The sequence below is a fragment of the Calypte anna genome, chromosome 13 (genome assembly GCF_003957555.1).
Source record: "Calypte anna isolate BGI_N300 chromosome 13, bCalAnn1_v1.p, whole genome shotgun sequence".
Classification (NCBI taxonomy): Eukaryota; Metazoa; Chordata; class Aves; order Apodiformes; family Trochilidae; genus Calypte; species Calypte anna.
This window is the reverse complement of record NC_044259.1, coordinates 13,408,264-13,426,398: the sequence shown is the minus strand read 5'-3', so window position 1 is coordinate 13,426,398 and position 18,135 is coordinate 13,408,264. Positions and strand designations below refer to the sequence as shown.

Genomic DNA, 18,135 nt, shown 5'->3' with positions numbered 1-18,135 from the left:
GGGATGAAAAGCCAGCATGTTGGTAATTTGGCAGCAAATTGCTGTGGCTCCCTTCAGAGAGAAGCTGTAGGCTGCTTTGGTGCCTGGACTGCCAGGGATGTGGCATCTTTCTTCAAGGACTCAGACTGTACTTTGGCACTGCAGCTGCTAGTGATGTGTCTTAAAACTTCTCCACAAAGAGAAATACATAGGCAGTGGCTGCCTGCAATATAACATGGCTTTGCTTGTCCTTTGTATCTCAGGAGGATTTGGATGGGAAATAAATTCAAAGTGCAGTGAACATGCCTCAAGCTGAGACAGGTCCCTGCTTCACTAAGCTTTCAGCTGCCAACAAAATTGAACCAGAAACTACCAACAGCTCTTCAATAAAACATGAAGCTCCAAATTCACCCAGCTACACAAGCTTTGCCCCAAAATTCAGGGGAGATGGTGGCAAATTCCTTGTCCTATTATCACATGCTTCTCTTCTCAGGCTGACTTGTGTGGGGGATGTGCAATGGGGGATTCCCAGTGGCACCATCATAAAAGGTTTAAATGAACATATAGTTTATCTTCACTACCAAAAATTCCTGCTCAATCCACTAGAAATTAATCAGAAGGCAATAAGCAGATGTAGTAAGAGTAGTAGCTGGCCTTTTCTTATTGAGATCTGATAGTCTGGAGTAATACTTAACTGATAAGGTAAGATAACAGCAGATGTGAAAGTTCAAATGAAAAAAAGCTGGAAAGGAGAAAGTTATTTCAGGCAATGGAAGATATTTTACCTGATTCTGTGATGGCCTACAGGACTTGGCAATGAACAACAAATCTGTTTGAATGCACTGAGGTGACCAAACTTCACAGATTACACCGAGGACATGATTCAGTCAAATTAGAAATGCTGAACCAGGAAAAACTCAGAAGATTCCAAGAGATAACATGATATATCACTTTTGCAGAGCCACAATGCTCAGCGGTCTCCTCAGTGACTGAAGGGTATTCAACCACTTCTTTATGGCAACACCCATGCAGCCATGTTGTATGTCTGTAGATCCCTATGTAGCAGTTCATGCTCTGTAACTACTCAGAAATCCTCATCTTATCATTTTAAATGATGTGGAGTCAATGTTGGCAACAAAAAATAATCTTTCCATCTCATGAGGACTGCTTAGGCTCAGCAGGTCTAAAACAAAACTAATGGTTCCATCTGGGAAGTTATTTTATATATGTGCTCCTGCTATACTGCTATTCTTTGCTGCCATTATATTTGTCCTTTGCCAGATCCCACCATGCCTCTTAGACCTCATCTGCTTCCTAACCCCAGCCTGTGCACAGAATCAATAAAAAGGATGTGTCCTTTACCCCTGTGAATGCCACAGGTGATGCTGTGAGGGGCCTCAGACCTCCTCTCCATCTGCCACAGCTGGCTGGCAGCTTGCAAATACAACAGATTTTTTTGGGAAGCAACAGGGTTATCCCAAACCTTTCTCATGCTGAGTGGCCCGGCAGCAATGCAGCCTGGTCTCCAGCTGTGGTCCAGGGCTGGATTCAGCTGCATGTGTGCATGGGCAGAGGGAGGCTGCATGGCTGCCTCCCACTCTCTCAAGGGAGCATCCAGTTCTTGTGGTCCTTTCCTCTAAACCAGAATCTCAGATAAGACAAAAACAGCACATCAAACCATCACATGAGCACTTTAAGGAACTCACTGAGCACCTCCAAGTTCCAACTCCAAGTTCCCCAGAAGCTTTTTCTGTCCTATGGGAAGCAAAGGTTATCCATGAAGTAAGACAGATCACAGCTAGCCAGTGTCTCCCCTGTCCCTCAGCTCAGCAGCTCACCGAGGGAAAGCAAATGGCAATCATCACCTGCACAGACCTCAGCAAACCAGTCAGGTTTGCTGGTGGTCTGAAATGATGGTGCTTCTCAGCAGACTGCAAACCTGCCTCAGTAGTGTGTAAAAAAAGATGTCAGTCTGTCACCTTTCCCTTGTCCACAAAACAAACTTCCCATGCAAAGTCCCCATCCTTTGCTCCCTGAAGCAGGCATAGCTGCAGCAGCTTCCAGCTGCCCAGCAAGTGTGTGCAGGGCCCTCAGCTCCCATCAGCTCCATTGCCAACAGCCTGAGAGCAGAACCAGCTCCAGGCACTGCCCACACACCCACAGCCTTGCTGGTAGCAAGGGCTGGCATCACTCCTCTCACCCATGCTGCAGCTCTGTGCCCAGGAGCATTCAAAGCAATCCCATTCCTCATCCTTCAGCATAGATGATTTCCCAACTCTTTGGGTTTTTTGGACTTGTAAAAACTTCCTGCAGTTTTTTTCTGGCAGTTCGTGCAATGGTACAGGTTGCTAATTCATTGGTCTGTGATAAACTCCAGCCTCACTCAGAGAGATCACTGACCTTGAAGAATTTGTCTATTTTGCTAAGGTTGATTCTCTTCTTGGCATCCAGCTTGTAAATGTTGCTGACATTCCCATCCATGAGATATAAGCCAAATCCCATCACCTAGAGAAGATGGAAAGCCTTGGTTTCATTAGGGTGAAGTCAGCAGAGCAAGTCAAAGACTTCACATAGGAAAGACCATTTCATGCTCCTGTATGACCCGACACTCATGAGAAGACTGTAAAAAATTTGCACACATCTGCAAGGATTTACACAGTAGATAGAGGACACACGATGATGTTTTCATTTATGTTTTCTGTGACAAAACACATGACACTTGCTCTGATAATTTGCTCCTTTCTTTCTCCCACATAGTATCAATCCAATTCACCTAATTGTGAATATTTACTTCTAGAGAAGCACTGAAAATATTTCAAATATTCTCCTGGATTGATTTTTCCCCCATTTAATTAAGTACACATTATTACAGATATTTTACTACTCACATTATCCTTCACAGAACCTTAATTGATTCCTAACATGGTAATGAAGTTCTTATGGTAATAGTGACTGCAATCACTGTAATAACTGACTTACAGTAAGGACAAATATACAAAATAGAAGGTACTTTTGTATGTTCACCTTGAGGGCTCTTTAGAGTAAGCAAACCAAACCTGGAAGGATCTACCTTTTGCAGAGACCTATTGCTGGGAATGGGCAGCAAGATGAAAATTCAGGTTGCAAAGCTGGTGGTGATTTCAGCATGTCCTACACAGTTACTCAGGTCAAGCCCATGATCCCATACATCCATGCACAACAGAAAAACTCCTTCCGACCCTGGAGAGTGCAGAGCACCCACCACTGCTCTCATCCATCAGCTGAACTCCCATGCATGTCCTTTATCCCAGGCAGGCAGAGCTGCTGGCAACCTTGGGAAGGATTGAGGGAAAAGACAGAGATGGAGATGGGGAAGAGCAGAAGAAATGAAGAGAGGAAGGGAGATTTTTATATGGGAATAAGGGAGAGGGATTTGAAAGGACAGCAGAAAAATTATGGGAGAGGTTCCAAGTTACAGCAGGAACAGAGGCAGCTCATGACACTGTCTGACACAGGTGACAGTACAGAGCACTGGGATGGGACATTGCTAACCTACAGACACATCCAGTCTGCTAAGCTACAAAGAGGTGAAAAGGAGAAAATGGGAGAACTGAGGTATCACAGCAGGGGCACAAACTAGCAGAGATCAAAAGTGAAACAGGAAAGCAGGGAGGCAGCCTTTGCTGCTCCACATGGAGAGCCTTCCCATCTTATTGCAAACCCTGTCCAGAGGATGTTGGTCCTGCAGAGAAAGGATGCATTTTAACCCAAAGGGGAAAAATAAAGAAAATTAAGAGAAACACTGTCCCAGGAGGGAATTTCATTTCACTGAAAAAGAAGCGAAACTACTCAAGAACCTAATCCCAGAAGCATGGCTCAAACTTACCTTTAAGAGCATGTGTTTCTCACTAGGAGTCAGATACATCTTGTTTTCATAGTAATCCACACAGATATTGACAATGTCAGCCAGCAGTTCCTCGTAGCCAGGGATAACCTCCAGTTGTTGGTGCAAACACTGAAACATTGACAGGGGCCACATGACCCATATTGATAGAGAACAGCAAGAACCAGGGGAGAAACATATTCAAAGGATTAGGAGCAGAATGATAAGAGGTGTCTTCAAACCTCGTCTGTGTGCTTTCCTTAAGTTACCGGCACAAGATTGACCTCATAGTGCCACCTGTATGGAACAACCTTCTTTCTACAGGACAGATCTCCCCTTCACACTGATCACACAGTAGCCAAATATCAGACAGTGAGATGTAAAGAAAGATGCCTCAGAAGTTGTGCAATATTTTATCTAATGAGAAGAAACTATAGAGGGCCCTGGGCCTGATCTGTAGTCCCCATTCAGTCCGAGAGATGGACTGGATGGATTTACTGGTGAAAAAAGAGGAAGAGTTTCTGGCAGAAACCCTTCCTGAGAGGTCTTCTTGTATCCTTTAGACCTTCAGTCTTGTCTTAGGGACCTTCAAAGAACCCAGGATGACCCATGAAAAGGAGATACTGCTAGAATTAACCAGCCTAGCCCAAAAATCATCAATCAGTAGCAATGAGGCAACAAACAAGGCAGCTATTGCCACAGTCCAGCATGAAGCACTCTCAGCCCTGGCAGGATCATTGTCTCTCTCTACCCACAGAAAAGTTTCAAAGGAAAGGGACCTGCCTGTGTGATGCGGTTGTGGTTCGCCAGGAACATTGAGAGGTTCTGGGACTCCTGGATGGACTGGGGGTCTGCCATCTTCCGCAGAAACTGGGCAGCTCTGGAAGGGAGAAATTCAAAGTCACCAAGGGCCAATCAACTCAACATGAGACTCTCATCACCCATCTTTGCTGTTTCACCTGCAGCTACAATGCAGCTGCCTCAAAGCCCCCCCTGCAGGACAGCTCTGCTCTTTCCTTGTCTTACCAAGAGGGAACCAGAACTCAGTGCAGCTGTAATATTTACCTAAACCCACAAAGAGAGCTTACAGCAGCACAGAAACCCAGCCTCCTGATGTCCCCCTGACCTCACTGCAGGGCAGACCAGGCACAGACCTGTCCCCACTCCTGCTGCTTTGCCCCCCTCTCACCTTTTGTAGGCTGAGTGGTCATTTTTTACGCTGCACTTCATGTTCTTCAGCTCATCGAGGACAGCAAACATGTTAATGAACTTGCCCAGTGTGAGGAGATAGGCCTCAGAGACAAAGTCCTTCCTCCTCTCAGCATGGCACAGGCGCTTCACCTCACTGCAAAACCGCTCGATAGCCTTGCGCTGGAAGGACACAGCAGCATCTCATGTGCAGCCACCACACCACTCGTGGGACCCTTCTCCACCCAACTACCACCTCCTTTCTTTAACAAGAACACGTTTCTGCTGGGGATGGAGGCTCCAATGTCCCTCTCCACTGCTGCCATCAAACAAAGCACCTTTAAAGACTACTGCAGTCAGATATTCTCAGTGCTGGAGAGAAGCTCAAACCCTCCACTTGTGCCTTCTCTGAGTGCAGCATGTTCTGCAAAATCAGGCTCCAGTTTTTCAGGTGGGGCATAAATATCTCACAGGACATAAAATAAAAAACTGATTGCGAAACTGATGGTGAAACAGGTCTTCATATCCACCAACCAACATCCCAGAAAAACTCCTGTCTGTGACACCCATCAGCTCCACACAGAAGTGCTCTGGTCCTCCATGGCCTCCAAGGGCTGAGGTGTGCTTATTCCCAACTGGTATGTGAGGTTTTGGGGCTGAGCAAGGGACACACGGATTTTCATTCAGAAAGGTCACAGGTATCTGCTGGTGGCTTCAAGGAAGAGACCTAGCAGGGGGCTCGGGGGGTTCTTCAAGCTATCCTGGCAGGCAAATATTCTTGCCCTACTTACCTACAAATACAGCCCCACTTAGGATAAGTTAAAAGGGAAGTAAGAAATTATTTTTTGCCTCTCTCCTTGACCACTTACCTGAAAATACATGAACTTCATAAGCTTGGTGACTTCTGGCTCTAGGACTTCCACAGTCTTCTCATAAATCTCCACTCGATTTGGTTGTTCATTACATTTCACCTGTGTTGCAAAGAGAAATCACTCTTGTCAGCATCAAAGTTTCTAACATTGCTGTGTTTCAGGCATACTGAGGTGCTCCTTCATGCATGCTCTCGCAATACCTACAACCCTGGGGCTCCCATGGCAGCAGAAAGATCACCCCAGAGTCTGAGCAGCAGTTTGAGATACTGAAACCTGCCCCAGATACCTGATCTGCTCTGTGCAAGTCAGGGAGAGCCTGACTTGAGCCACACCTTGAGACAATTCAGTTTTCATCCCAGGCTGCCTTCACCCTCTTCTTCACACAACACAAGACTCCTTCCCAGCACTGGAGCAACTTTTAACTGAAGCTGAAGCTCCTGATATCATGCAACAGTATGAGGCCACACAATGGTACCAGGAATGTTTGATATAAACCAGATCTGATGATTTTACTCTGAGCTTCCAAAACCTAACTGCCTTTGTCTGAAGCAATAATGAAATAACCACACTGCTTTAGCTAAAGCAAAGTCTACTCATTCTCCAGATAAAGATGTGGATAAAGACCCAAGGGACAAAACACAGCACTACCACAAGTGCTGTGCTTAGCTTGGTCCTTTCAGCAGCTGTAGGACAAACAAGCTGGTCCGGAGGGGTTGAAAAGCAAGGGAGGGGCTCCCAGTTTCCTACCAGGAAATATACAGTTTGTGGTTTCCTACCACTTCTGGTGTGTGTGACTGAACTGAGAGGCACTGCTGAGAGGTGTCAGGTATGGAGTCCTCACAGCCATGAGAGTGCAGAGCAGACACCCTTTGCTAGGACAGCAGTATAGATTTACTTCTGCAATGGCTAATGGCTGCTGAGATCAGTGGTTGTGACTTTGGTGAGAAGAGGACAATTTGAAGAGTCAGTGGTCTCTCTTTCAACCTCCCTATTTGTTTGAGACTTTGAAGAGTTTTGCTCTTCATTCTCCACTCCAGACTAACCACACTGAAGACACAGCCAACTAGGGATATCTCTGCCTGGGAAGGGTACATCTCTTGTACCTGGGGGATGGCCCGGGAGCAGCTCCTCCATGTATAAAGCATCACAGCATACTCATGGCCTTCTTCCAGCATTTCATTCTGAAAAACAGAGAGGCATTGCTGGGGCAGGGCACGGGTGCCACAGGCTTCTCATTGCTAGGGAAGCACCCAGGGGACTCACCATGCTGGAGTGCACCGTTGCTTGCTCGATGTATCTGGCAATGCCAGTAACAAAGGCATTTCTGTCTTCAAAATTTGTGTCAAAATTAGCCTATGGGTGAAATGGAGAGATAGGGATTAAAATACAGCTAGTAGTTTGGTCACCTGATACAGTCCAGTTTGGGATGCACTGAGCAAATGGTAGGATCAGTAGGGCTCCTGAGGCATGGGAGCATCTTAGGAGCAATTGGAGGTGTTGCACCTCTAGATCTGAAGTAGAGTCATACATGCAGCCTCTGATGCTTCTGAATCACACATGCTCATTAGGGAAAATTCTGCAGACTATACATGTGAAAATATGGCAATCAAGACTGATGAACCCTTGTAAAACACAGCCAAACCAGGTGGGGATCAATTACAGGGAACAGCAGCCACACCACAGAGCAAACCTACAACAATTACACTAAGGATTTTAGCTTGATAAGTCAAACAGATGCAGCCTCATTAATTTCTATTTGTGCTCTGGCTGTTTTGGGAAGACCACATCCTGTCAGCAGGAATTGTGAAAAATAAACACACAGAAAGGGCAAGGAACAAGATGTCTGGAAAACACAAATCTGAAAGCACTCATCCAGATGCTATTATCAGCACCAGTGTTACCCTTGCAAGCAGATGCTTCGGGAGGAACAGTTGTTTTGGCAGTCGAGCAACTGCTCTGGGTCAGCACAGGGGAGCAAGAAAATGCAGAGCAAGGAGAGGATGAAAAAAGCAGCTCCTCAGCCTCTTTGCACCGTGTGCCTGCTCACACATCTGCACTTGCCTAATTTCCTCTGCAAAGGCTGGGTGATGTTATCTGCTGGAGTGCAGAGCATATAGAGTCTGCTCCCAGGCACCCAGAGCTGCTTCGTGCAAGGACATTGTCACTGCACTGACCACACTCACCTCAGTAATACAATTCCTGTGTAGGAAGAGCCAGAAGCACAGACACATGGCTACAGGACCACTTGGCTTAGTTCCTCCAGGACACTGCATGTGACTAATGTAATACTCTGAGGTTGCATATGCAATTCTGGCTAGCAGGGGAGAAGACTATACAACCCAGATATCATGAGGACATAGGCTTGGCCAGTGTCTCTAGATCCAGTTTAGAGGAGTTTTTAAGGCCCAGCTACATGCACAAACTTGTGGCCCTAAAAGGAAGTTTTGCCATAAGGCTGAACCCTAGGCCACTGAGGACACAAGAGTAAAAATTATTTAAGGACAACATAAGCAAAAATTACATCAAGGTTTTCCAGGGAGAGTTGAAATTTGAGCAGCCAACAACTGCCTGTGGGTCTGATAACCCATAGACATACTAAAGCTACTAAACAAGCACACAGTCTGACCTGCTGAAAGAGATACTGTAATTTCAGACCCCTGTACAAGGCACAGCAATCACTGCTCAGGGGTATTTATACACAGCAGTGGGTAAGCAATGAATGCAGGAGTGGCAGGATGGAGAAAGTAACCCCATATTCTATTTAACACTGGGTGTGTGCTATAGGGCAGGGTGTGGGGGCCAGGCAGCAGAGGCATCCTGCTGCGGATCCAAAAGCAGGAGGTTGAGCCTTGCCCTGGGCTCGTGCCAAGCTTTGCTTGGTCAGTGCAGCTGCAGCTAAATCTGCAGTTGTTCAAGGCAGAGAAGTGATTGTTGCTAACTGCCCTTCCTCGCATGCCATCAGCTCCCCAGGCCGGCAGCTCCAGCTGTGTGAGCAGCACAGGCCAGCCAAAGTCAGGCACAACTTTGATTTTGACCTACTTAGATGCACGCACTGCCATAAAAAGGCAGCACAGAAATACATGCATAACAGGATATTACTGAAAACTTTCTGCTCTTATCACAAGTCTTATCTTCTTTTTCTAACCCGTTCATGCACTGTGGTACTCTTTTTTAACTTCCCTTTGTCTTGCTCAGCCTTAAGGATCTGTTTCACCCATCTCTAGGACTTTACTCTTAAAGTCTTGGGGAACAGATTTGTGGGTAGATCTGTTCTGAACATCTCCTTAAACATGGTAAACCCAAGATGGTTTTGAGAACCCAAGTTCTCATAGTGCCATGTGTCCCTATGCTCTACCAAAACAACACTCCCTTACCCACCACCTCCAGGATCTGAAAGTACCTGGTACATGATGGAGGATGGAGGTGGTTCGATGCATGGCTGCTGGTCTGGCAGGGGCAGCTCCTCCAGCAAGTCCACGTTGGACAAGGCATCCTCTAGCGTGACGTGGGTGGTCATGGTTCTGGATGTTCAGTTTCCAATCTAAATCCAAAGAAGAGAGTGATGGACAACAGTCAAAAGAAAGTGCCAGAGGACCAAAGCTGAACCACCATTTGCTGGCTCTGCAAGATACATGATCCTAGTTTATCTCATTTTCCTCTCCTTCTGTATTTAGCTTATACCTCTATGTCATCTCTCTTTCTGTGATTCAGCAGTAGAGTAGGAATGCAGAACAAGAAGAACACAATTACCCACCCATGCCCCTCTCTGTTTAGCTATATGCAAAACTACTTAGGAGAGAGTGCAGATTGGTGCTGCAGTGCAGTGTTAGCAGCCCAGAGTGAAAACGTGTGCTCCCATTTGAAAAGCAGTGCTATAAAAATATCTCTTGAAACTGCATGATTAGAGAAGTATGACAGATGCTGACACTCACATGCTCTCCTTCTCACACACATGAATGGCACTGAAAACTGTAAACAACAAATTGCATTCTCAAAGGTGAACCAGAAAGTATTAAGTGCAATGAAGGCTGTCTGTGGCACTGCAAGCAGCAAAAAAGAAGTTGCTGCTGGAAAAGATTTTCCTTCTTTTTACCACACACAGTGTTCCCTAGCCAATGGTGCCAGTTACTCATGAAATAAAAAGCAAAGGGAAAAGTTTCTGAAAGCTCTCTGGCAGAGAGCTAGGAACCTCAGGACAAACCCCTGTGTCCCTTACCTCCTTTGCCACTCACCTTTGCTGTAAGAGAACAAGTATGGAGGGACAGCTGCTGTCACCCAGGCTGAGTGCTTGCATAATCACAGCCACAGGGCTTCCCCAGTTAATACCTAATCCATGTGCAATAGGTGTGCCTGACCTAGAGCTTGTGTCTCCTGGAAAAACACTTTGCTGCATTTAAACATTTGCAGAGAGAGAACTCATTTTAAATACTGACATGTCATTGGATTAGCAAATTCCCCCCCCCAGAGTGTTTCTTTCCCTACTCATAGCCTGTCTAGTTTCAAAGGTGAACCACTGAGTTTCATCACTCTAACATGCAAGTTAGTGGAGCTCTCTATTCCTAAAGTTCCAATCAAGATACACATTTCAATGAAACACCCTGCAACCTTCACTTGGGCTCAGGCAAGTAGATGAGCCCTTTGCTTGCCTTGTTACAGAACATGTTTTCCAGTCCTTTCATCCAAGCCTCTTTTCTCTAAGATTGATTTGCAACTTTTCTGTTGAAGTGTGGATGCCATAGCAGGATATGGGGCTCCATCAGTGTCTGCACAAGCATCAGATACAACAGCAGTGTAAGCTCCCTCCTTTTGTACAAACACACCAACTCCTTTGGTTGCAACTGCAATTCCATATTCAGCCTATTATCTGCTACAAATCCTTTAGGTCCTTTTTCTTTTTTAACTGAGTCCCTGTTTCCAAGAATATCAGTTTGCTTTTCATTTCTAGTACTGGGAGAATAGAAGGACAATGAATTTGGGGTGCCCATATATATACATGCATGCACCCAGCAAGGATCAGGGCCAAGAGGGATGGATGCTGTGTGTAGTCCTGGGCTGGCTTCATGTTAGGTGGTGAGAGGGGTGAGTCTGCTGCTGTACCTATCAGCATCATTGCTGCCTGCACGCATGGGCTACAGGCATATCTATGAGCCTGGTAAAACTCATTCCACCTCCACAAATGCCTCCACAAGGCACCAGGCAGCTGAGAAAAAAAGCTTGGTTATAGCTGCAGCTGAGACACCATGAAATAAGTGTCTGGAAACAAAAAAAAAAGTTTCAAGCAGTCCTTTCACTACATTCTCAAATTTCTGTTTCCTTCTTCACCTCTCTTTGCTGAAATGGTTTTCTGTTACAAATTGTAGCAACTGTCAAAACCAGACATTATGTCAGGGTGAGATGCAGGCAAAAGCAGTTTCCCTCCTTCCTGCAAGCATCTTGTGCCTGCACCTCTGTGCAGGCAGGTCCACTTGCCCAACCCCATGGACCTTCTTGGCTGCCCACCACCTCCAGTGCTTCAAGATTCTCCTCTGGGTTCCCAGAACAACACCCCTGGTACTGATAGATGTTTCTTTACATACTTCAGGCCTGGAAAGACAAAAACCTTCTTTTATAGCTTTGAGGGCTGTGACTGTTTATTTGGGCTCATTTGATTGTAAGTCCAATTCTAAGGCCATTTGTGGAAGGTGTTGCAAGTTTGCTGCAATCAAAGACACTTCCCCAATATCCCTGTGACATGCAAAGAGCTCAGCAACTCAAGAGTGCTGCTGTTCGAGCCATACCAGGACTTACAGTCCCAAATACAGTATCAGATCCTGCTGTGACAGGTGGCACACAAACCTGCATGACTAAGCCAGTGCCTGCCCTAAAGATCTTGCACTCAAATAGAGAAAGAGACGTAGTGTGTGGAAATAAGAAATACATTAACAGAAAAGGAAGCATGAAGGTTGAGTGCATCAAGCGATGCACTCAGATATCAACCTACTCCATGCTTTGCCATGGCTGAACAGAGGGCAAGAATTTGAATGAAGATGGAAAAACTACAAAGGCTTTGTGGGTGCAACAGATAGGTCTTCATGGAGATTCCCAATTTCACTTCTGTGCTTTGTAAAGCCCAAGAGGAAAACCATCCAAGGCTATGGGGAAAAGTGTGGTCTACCAGGACTTCCCCCAAGTTTCATGCTTGTAGCACACTACAACATCAACCTTGCAGCCAGAATGTCTGAAAAGGGAGCTATTGGTCCAGAGCTGCCTGATTTGGATCCTCACCCCAGATCATTCATGGAAAAACAGCCTCAGGAGAGATCTCTCACCTGCCTGAGCCACTGGCCTGCTCCCTGGGGTGGTTGTAGGGCTGGCAGGGGCCCTGCTCTCAGTTGGGATCCACTGCCAGTTGTAAGCATCGAGCAGTCAGAGGGGTTGTGCACTTGGACAAAGCCTGGGAAAGGCTCTGGAAGGAATCAGTGATTGCTTGGCCCCTGTTACTTGGGGGAGCTGAAAGGGGAAGTCTCACTGCCATAGATCCACACCACCGTCCCTTACCTTCCTGCAACAAGGTTTCTAACAAACATACTGGGGCTGCCCTGGCAAGTCCGGTTTCATCCCCTCAGTCCAGCCACAAAGTGGGCAACTGTCAGGTAACATGGCAGAGACCAAATGACTCCAGCCCATGGAAGCCAGGGATCCCTGCAGGCACTCATCAGAAAGTCCTCATTAAGCCTTGACTGCCACCCACCACCTGCCCTCAGGGAAGAGCAGAGTCAGCCCACGTTGATGGTTTACTGATGGCCGTGGGGCTGGGGGCTACAATGCCTGGGAGCAGCACAGCAGCCTGCTCAGGAAGAGGACTTTTTTTCTGCCATAACATGTGCATGACAGGGCAAGGCTTTTCCTTGCACACAGGAAGCACATCCTGCCTGTGTGGACTCGAACAGATCCACACGGGCTGCTGGGTACCAGCTCACAAAAGTACTTTCTTCCCTGCCCACACTTTCTGCTCATCTGTTGAAGCAACTTCCTCACCCCATCCCACATCTCAGTCACAGTCCTTCTGGCCATCTCTTACACATTCTAAAGCCAAATGTCCACACTGAGGCAGAGAGCTTTTGGATGCTGCAGGGAGCCAGCCAAGTGGGGTCCGTGGCCAGGGCATGGCCCAAGACTCCAAAGCAAATATTAAAGAGTTCCCAACACAGTGACACTGCTGTGGCAGCATCCTGGGAACCAGATTTAACACAGAGCACAGGAAGGTTTTGGGAAGGAGCAAGATGTCTGAACTTGCATGGCAGGTCCTACCTTCCCAGAAGTATCGGTGCAATATCATCCTTTTGCAGTGAAAGGAACAAAGACATCTTTATTGTTAGAGCAGCTTGGGAGAACAAAGCAAGACTTTTAATAGCAGAGCCATAATGAATATGTTGCATGCATATGCATTTGGTTTCAAGGCTGCACAGCTGAGAGCTCTGGGGAAGTGGCATGGGTGGTTTCAGGTTTTCAGCTCACCTGCTCCTACAGTACATATTCATTCTGATGCTGTAATAGCTACTGAGAGCAGGAAATGACACAAGAAAAGATAGGAACTGCACAGGACATTTGCACTAAGACAGGATACAAGCCCTGCAAGCCTGGGGTGAGAAAAGCAGCAAAATTACTTTTGCTGAGGAAATGGCAAATGAAGAAGGAAGACAAACTTCTTCTGGTTACCTCCTGAGGATCTAGGATCCATCTCCATCTCTGATGCCCAGTCCCTGGGTGACCCAGGAAAGTCACTTAATTTATTTTTGCCTCTGTGATATTGCTTCTCACGCGTCCTCCAAAATAGCATGGATGGTCAGGAACCATCCTGGCCTAACAAGTACCCCAGCAAAAATTTAGTTTGACCCTGGCCTAAAATACAGGGGATTAAAGTCCCCTGTGTTTTAGCTTGCATGTCATCAACCCCTTCCCACATCCTTCAAGAATTACTTGTAATTGCAACCATCACCACAGTCTGTAGGTTCTTTGCAGGAGCAACTAAACACAGGTAGGATGAGCAAGTCTGGCAGAGCAGGGCATCTGCACTTCATGAAATTACCCTTCCCATTAAAAAAGAAAGCCAAACTGCATGACTCCTGAAAGTGCTTTTCTGTTTCCCCACTCTACATTTTCTGTAACTCCTTTAGGCTGAGTTCCAGACATTGACACTGTTGCTCAGCAACACAATTATTTTAGAGTTTATTAATTTATTTCTTTTAGAATCTTCTTTCTTCTCTTCACTTTTCTTTTTTCTTCTGATGCTAAGAATGGTCATGAAGGAAGGCAGGTATAGGAAGCTGCATTTCCAATATAGTTGAGAAATTTGTAGCAAGTTTTCAAGCAACTCCACTGCTGACAGTTGAAGCACTTTTTGGGAAATTAAATGATACAGGACAGTATTGTCAATAGTTGGGCAATTCATTATTTTCTAACACCAGTCTTTGTATTTTTTATGCAAAGATGATAACTGCTCGTTAATAAAATTATTACCATGAACTCAGCATAGTCTGCTTTGCTTAGGATACCTTGGTTATAAAATGGAAGTTCCTTCTATCTTTCCACGTTCATTGGGCTTTGCTAATAGTAAGGTACAGAGAAAAAGAGAAAAAAAGAATTGTTCTTTGCAGTGAATAATTCTAGAATTATATTGCTGTAGCAGGCATCAAAATAGTGGACTAGTCACCCATCCATCTCAGTGACTAACCCCAGACAACTGTCATCATGTAAATCATGAGGTGCTTTTTCTGTCGGTATCTATGCAGGGCAGGCAGTGTGCAGAGGGTTTAGCGACTCAACCTAATTCTACAAGATCTCTGTGATCCAAACCCCCCAAGGAAAGCGGCAGATGGCAAAGGGGACAAGCTCAGCGTCCTCTGACAGCACATAAAACCACCACCCTTCCCCCTTCTCCAAAACAACCCCGAGTAGGCAGAGAGATTCTAGTGCGTGCGTCTCTTTCTTCCCCTCACTCTTTCCCGGTCCTTCCAGCCAAAGGAAATTTCCTGCAGGATCCATCCATTCCCGCCCAGGTGGGATGCGGCTAGCACCACCCATTTCCAGCGTCCTTGGGTGGAAAGTTCAATACAAAGGAAAGCTTCCCTGGGCACACCTCGCTCCTGAACCGTCTCCCGCTCGGGAAACCGGGCGGTTTCGGAAGGGAACGGTTCTGCCGACTCCTACAGACGCCAAAGCACGAACCTGCGGGCGCAGCTCCAGCTCTTCCCTCCCACCCCTGATTCAGACCCCTTCGTTTCCTCCTTCCCCTTCCTCCCCCAGGGACACCATATTTTCACGCCACGAGTGATCCGGGCGCTGGTCGGGAGCCCCCGCCGGGGGCACCATCAACCCCGGCCCAGCGCCGCCGCTCCTCCATCTCTTCCATCCCCTTTTATCCCTGCGCCAAGCATCGCCACGACCCTGGCTCGGGTTAAAGCTGCCGCTGCAGCCCGGACCTCGGCTCATTCCCGTCCTGGGGGCGCAGAGCCGGGATGCAGGAAGGTAGAAGGGCAACGCTGATTTGCGCTATTTCCCCCCACCCCCGGCGCCTTGCAGTGTCTGCGGGGAGGCTGATTGCTGCAGGTAGCTCTAAGCATTGTGGGATACAGCTCCGCACATCCCGACCCAGCCAGGCCTCCCGCACTCTCTCCGGTCCGGGCGGGCAGCACCTGCCCCGCCGCCCCGGCTGAGCCTTGCCGGAGGACGGCGGGGGCAAAGGCGGCGGCGGGGGCATCTCTGCGGAGCTCCGCGTAGGCCAGGGAAGAGAGGGGGGGGGGGTTGGAGGGAGGTGAGGAGGTGAGTCCGCGGAGCCCCCACGCAGCCCCCGCGGCCTTCCCCGCCCCGCTCACCTGGCGCTCCGCGGGGTGCGTTGCTACGCGCCGCGGGATGCTCCGCTCCGCGCCGCCCTCACAAAGAGCAGGAAATGGCTGCAGCAAGTGCACTTCCGCGGCTCTCCGCCGGCCCCTCCGCACGGCGGCGGGGGGAGCCCCGGCCCCCGCCGCGGGAAGGGGCTGGAGCCGTGCGGGCGGCTCCTCCCCCGGGCAGCGCGGGGGATGCGCGGCGAGAACGGGGATCGAGTATGTCCGCGCTGAGGGCCTCCTTCCCGCTGGGGCTGCCTGGGGTGGCGGCGGTGCGGACTCTCCGGTGGGGAGGGAAAAGGTCACCAACCCCCTTCTTTGCGCGGAGGGGACACGGGCAGGGACGGCTGCTGTTCCCCGGAGGCCTGGCTCTGGGTGAGCCCGTTTGGGTCCCTGAGAAAGCAGGACCCGTCTGGGATTGTCCATCTCCCTGCTGCTGAGCCTGCTGGGTCCCATGCCTTCATTCAGCCTCTCTGCCGCTCAGAGGACGTGTACCATCATTAGGTTTTGCGTGCCATTTTAGCAAAATCCCTGTTTACAGAACGCACACAAAGACTTGGATCACTAAGCATGTAAGGGACCAAATCCAGAAGACAATGCCTTTGCTCGAAGCTCCGAGCCTCTTAGGAGTTAGCACAATATCCAAAAGATCTTCCTTTTGGCATCTGGCATTTCTTCAGGGACAAGTTTCCAGTCCTTCTGCTCATGCTGCTTTTTAAAGCTCAAATACATCTTAGATCTACTGTGAAATTCAAAGTGGACTTTTTACAGCTTTCAGAGGAAGTGCCTACTGGTGATTGGCAGAAACCTTGTATGGGGGCCTTCATATTTCTGCAACCCTCTAAGCTACTGATGCTGCTGCCTGTTGCAAGACACTGCTGGATACCCAGAGACTGTTGGAAGTCTAGATACAGGTCTAGATATTTTTCCCTGGTGGCCCTGGCAGTGCCCCTTTCCTGAATATCAGCCCATGCTAAATATGCACTGCCATCTAGCCCTCCTGGATGAGAGCACTGATTCCTTAGAGACTTCTGCTCTGTTGTCCATGCTATCGTGCAGCAGAGCTTGGTCCCCATGGGTATTAACTGGTGTATGTTGGCTCCTCGGTGAAGCTTGGATAACATGTTTACACTGTAGCTCTGCTACTGTAAGTTGAATGAATGCCCTGCCAAACTGCCAAAGTCTGCAAACTACCAAAGCAGCAAAATAGCCTCAGGAACTATCTTTGTTTTAGTAGACAGGACCACACCTGAAAAAAAAACAAAACAAACTATCAATAGCATTTTTGGAAGTAGACTATCCTTCCCCTGCACAGCATTTCTTCTGTCTCACCTTTATCAGAAACATTTTGTAGCCATCATTCATTTCTGTACTACTTATTTCTTGTCAGAAAATTTCAGTGAGCATTGTTACAGCAGATCCAAAAGATTTAACAGCTAATATTGCACTGAGGCCATGGGTGAAACAAGGTCACTTCAAGAGAACAGTGTCAGTGAAAACTGCTGTGGACTATTTTTTAAACAGTTTAGTCTGCTCTCATTATCAGTCAGGCTCAGGGTAATGGAAATTCCACTAATGTTATGATATTAGTTTAATTTTCTGCTCTATGTTGTCTTAGGTCTTAGAATAATAGAATGAGCTTCTTTGCTTTTGTCTTTTTCTCTTCAGGCTGGTAAGGCAGACCCCATATAGGTAGGCACAGGAGTGTGTGCACCAGCTGGTTATGTGCAGAGGGGAGAGATAACATGATGGTGGCGTGAACTGAACAGAAGAACACACACAAATTTGAAGTGGCTGCCAAGTGAGATTTAGCAGAGCCATTCACCTGAACCCTGCTGTGCTGATAAGCACGACGTTCAGAGAGGATAAAGCCAAACATCACATAGAACCATGTTCATTTTAAAATGTTCCAGGAAAGTCTAGGTTTTTCAGACCTGGTTTTAAGGTCTGGATCCACTGGAACAAGCACCCAGAACTCTCCCTTCCCTGGGGTAACCAGCACATGCCCAGGAAAGAGCTTTTCCAAGCTGACTTTGGTGCACTTCAGCCTCTGCTGAGCAGCATCAGCTGCTCTTTCCAGTTGAGGTTATTGCTTGACTGCCTTTTCCTAGCTGAGATGCCAGCCTGGCTGTGCCAGGGTCTAAGCATCACCACAGCAGGGTGGAGATTTGCTGGGACAGCACTCTGTGCCTTGCCTCTGACCAAATGTTGCAGGTAGGCAGAGCCATGCACCCATTACCTCTGATAGCCAGCAGGCAAAAGCAGGGACAAGCACAGCCTCCTACATTGCTGAAGTACAGCTAAGCAAAGAGGGTCAAACTGGCAAATGGGAATGGTTTAATCATTCAGCATATTGGACTGTGTTACAGTG

General features: G+C 47.6%; 1 protein-coding gene across 1 annotated transcript in view; it reads right to left on the bottom strand.

Annotated features, from left to right (window-relative positions):
• Window positions 1-15,882, bottom strand: part of CYFIP2 (cytoplasmic FMR1 interacting protein 2) — a 41,641-nt gene extending 25,759 nt beyond the window's left edge. The window contains exons 1-9 of the mRNA XM_030459282.1: window positions 15,756-15,882; window positions 9,302-9,442; window positions 7,165-7,254; window positions 7,005-7,082; window positions 5,899-6,000; window positions 5,031-5,212; window positions 4,625-4,721; window positions 3,845-3,973; window positions 2,380-2,484 (exon numbers count right to left, since the gene is read on the bottom strand). Coding sequence (XP_030315142.1) covers window positions 2,380-2,484; window positions 3,845-3,973; window positions 4,625-4,721; window positions 5,031-5,212; window positions 5,899-6,000; window positions 7,005-7,082; window positions 7,165-7,254; window positions 9,302-9,418 — 900 coding nt within the window. The 5' untranslated portion in view covers window positions 9,419-9,442; window positions 15,756-15,882. The remainder of the gene's footprint in view (window positions 1-2,379; window positions 2,485-3,844; window positions 3,974-4,624; window positions 4,722-5,030; window positions 5,213-5,898; window positions 6,001-7,004; window positions 7,083-7,164; window positions 7,255-9,301; window positions 9,443-15,755) is intronic.
• Between the last annotated feature and the right edge of the window lie 2,253 nt (window positions 15,883-18,135).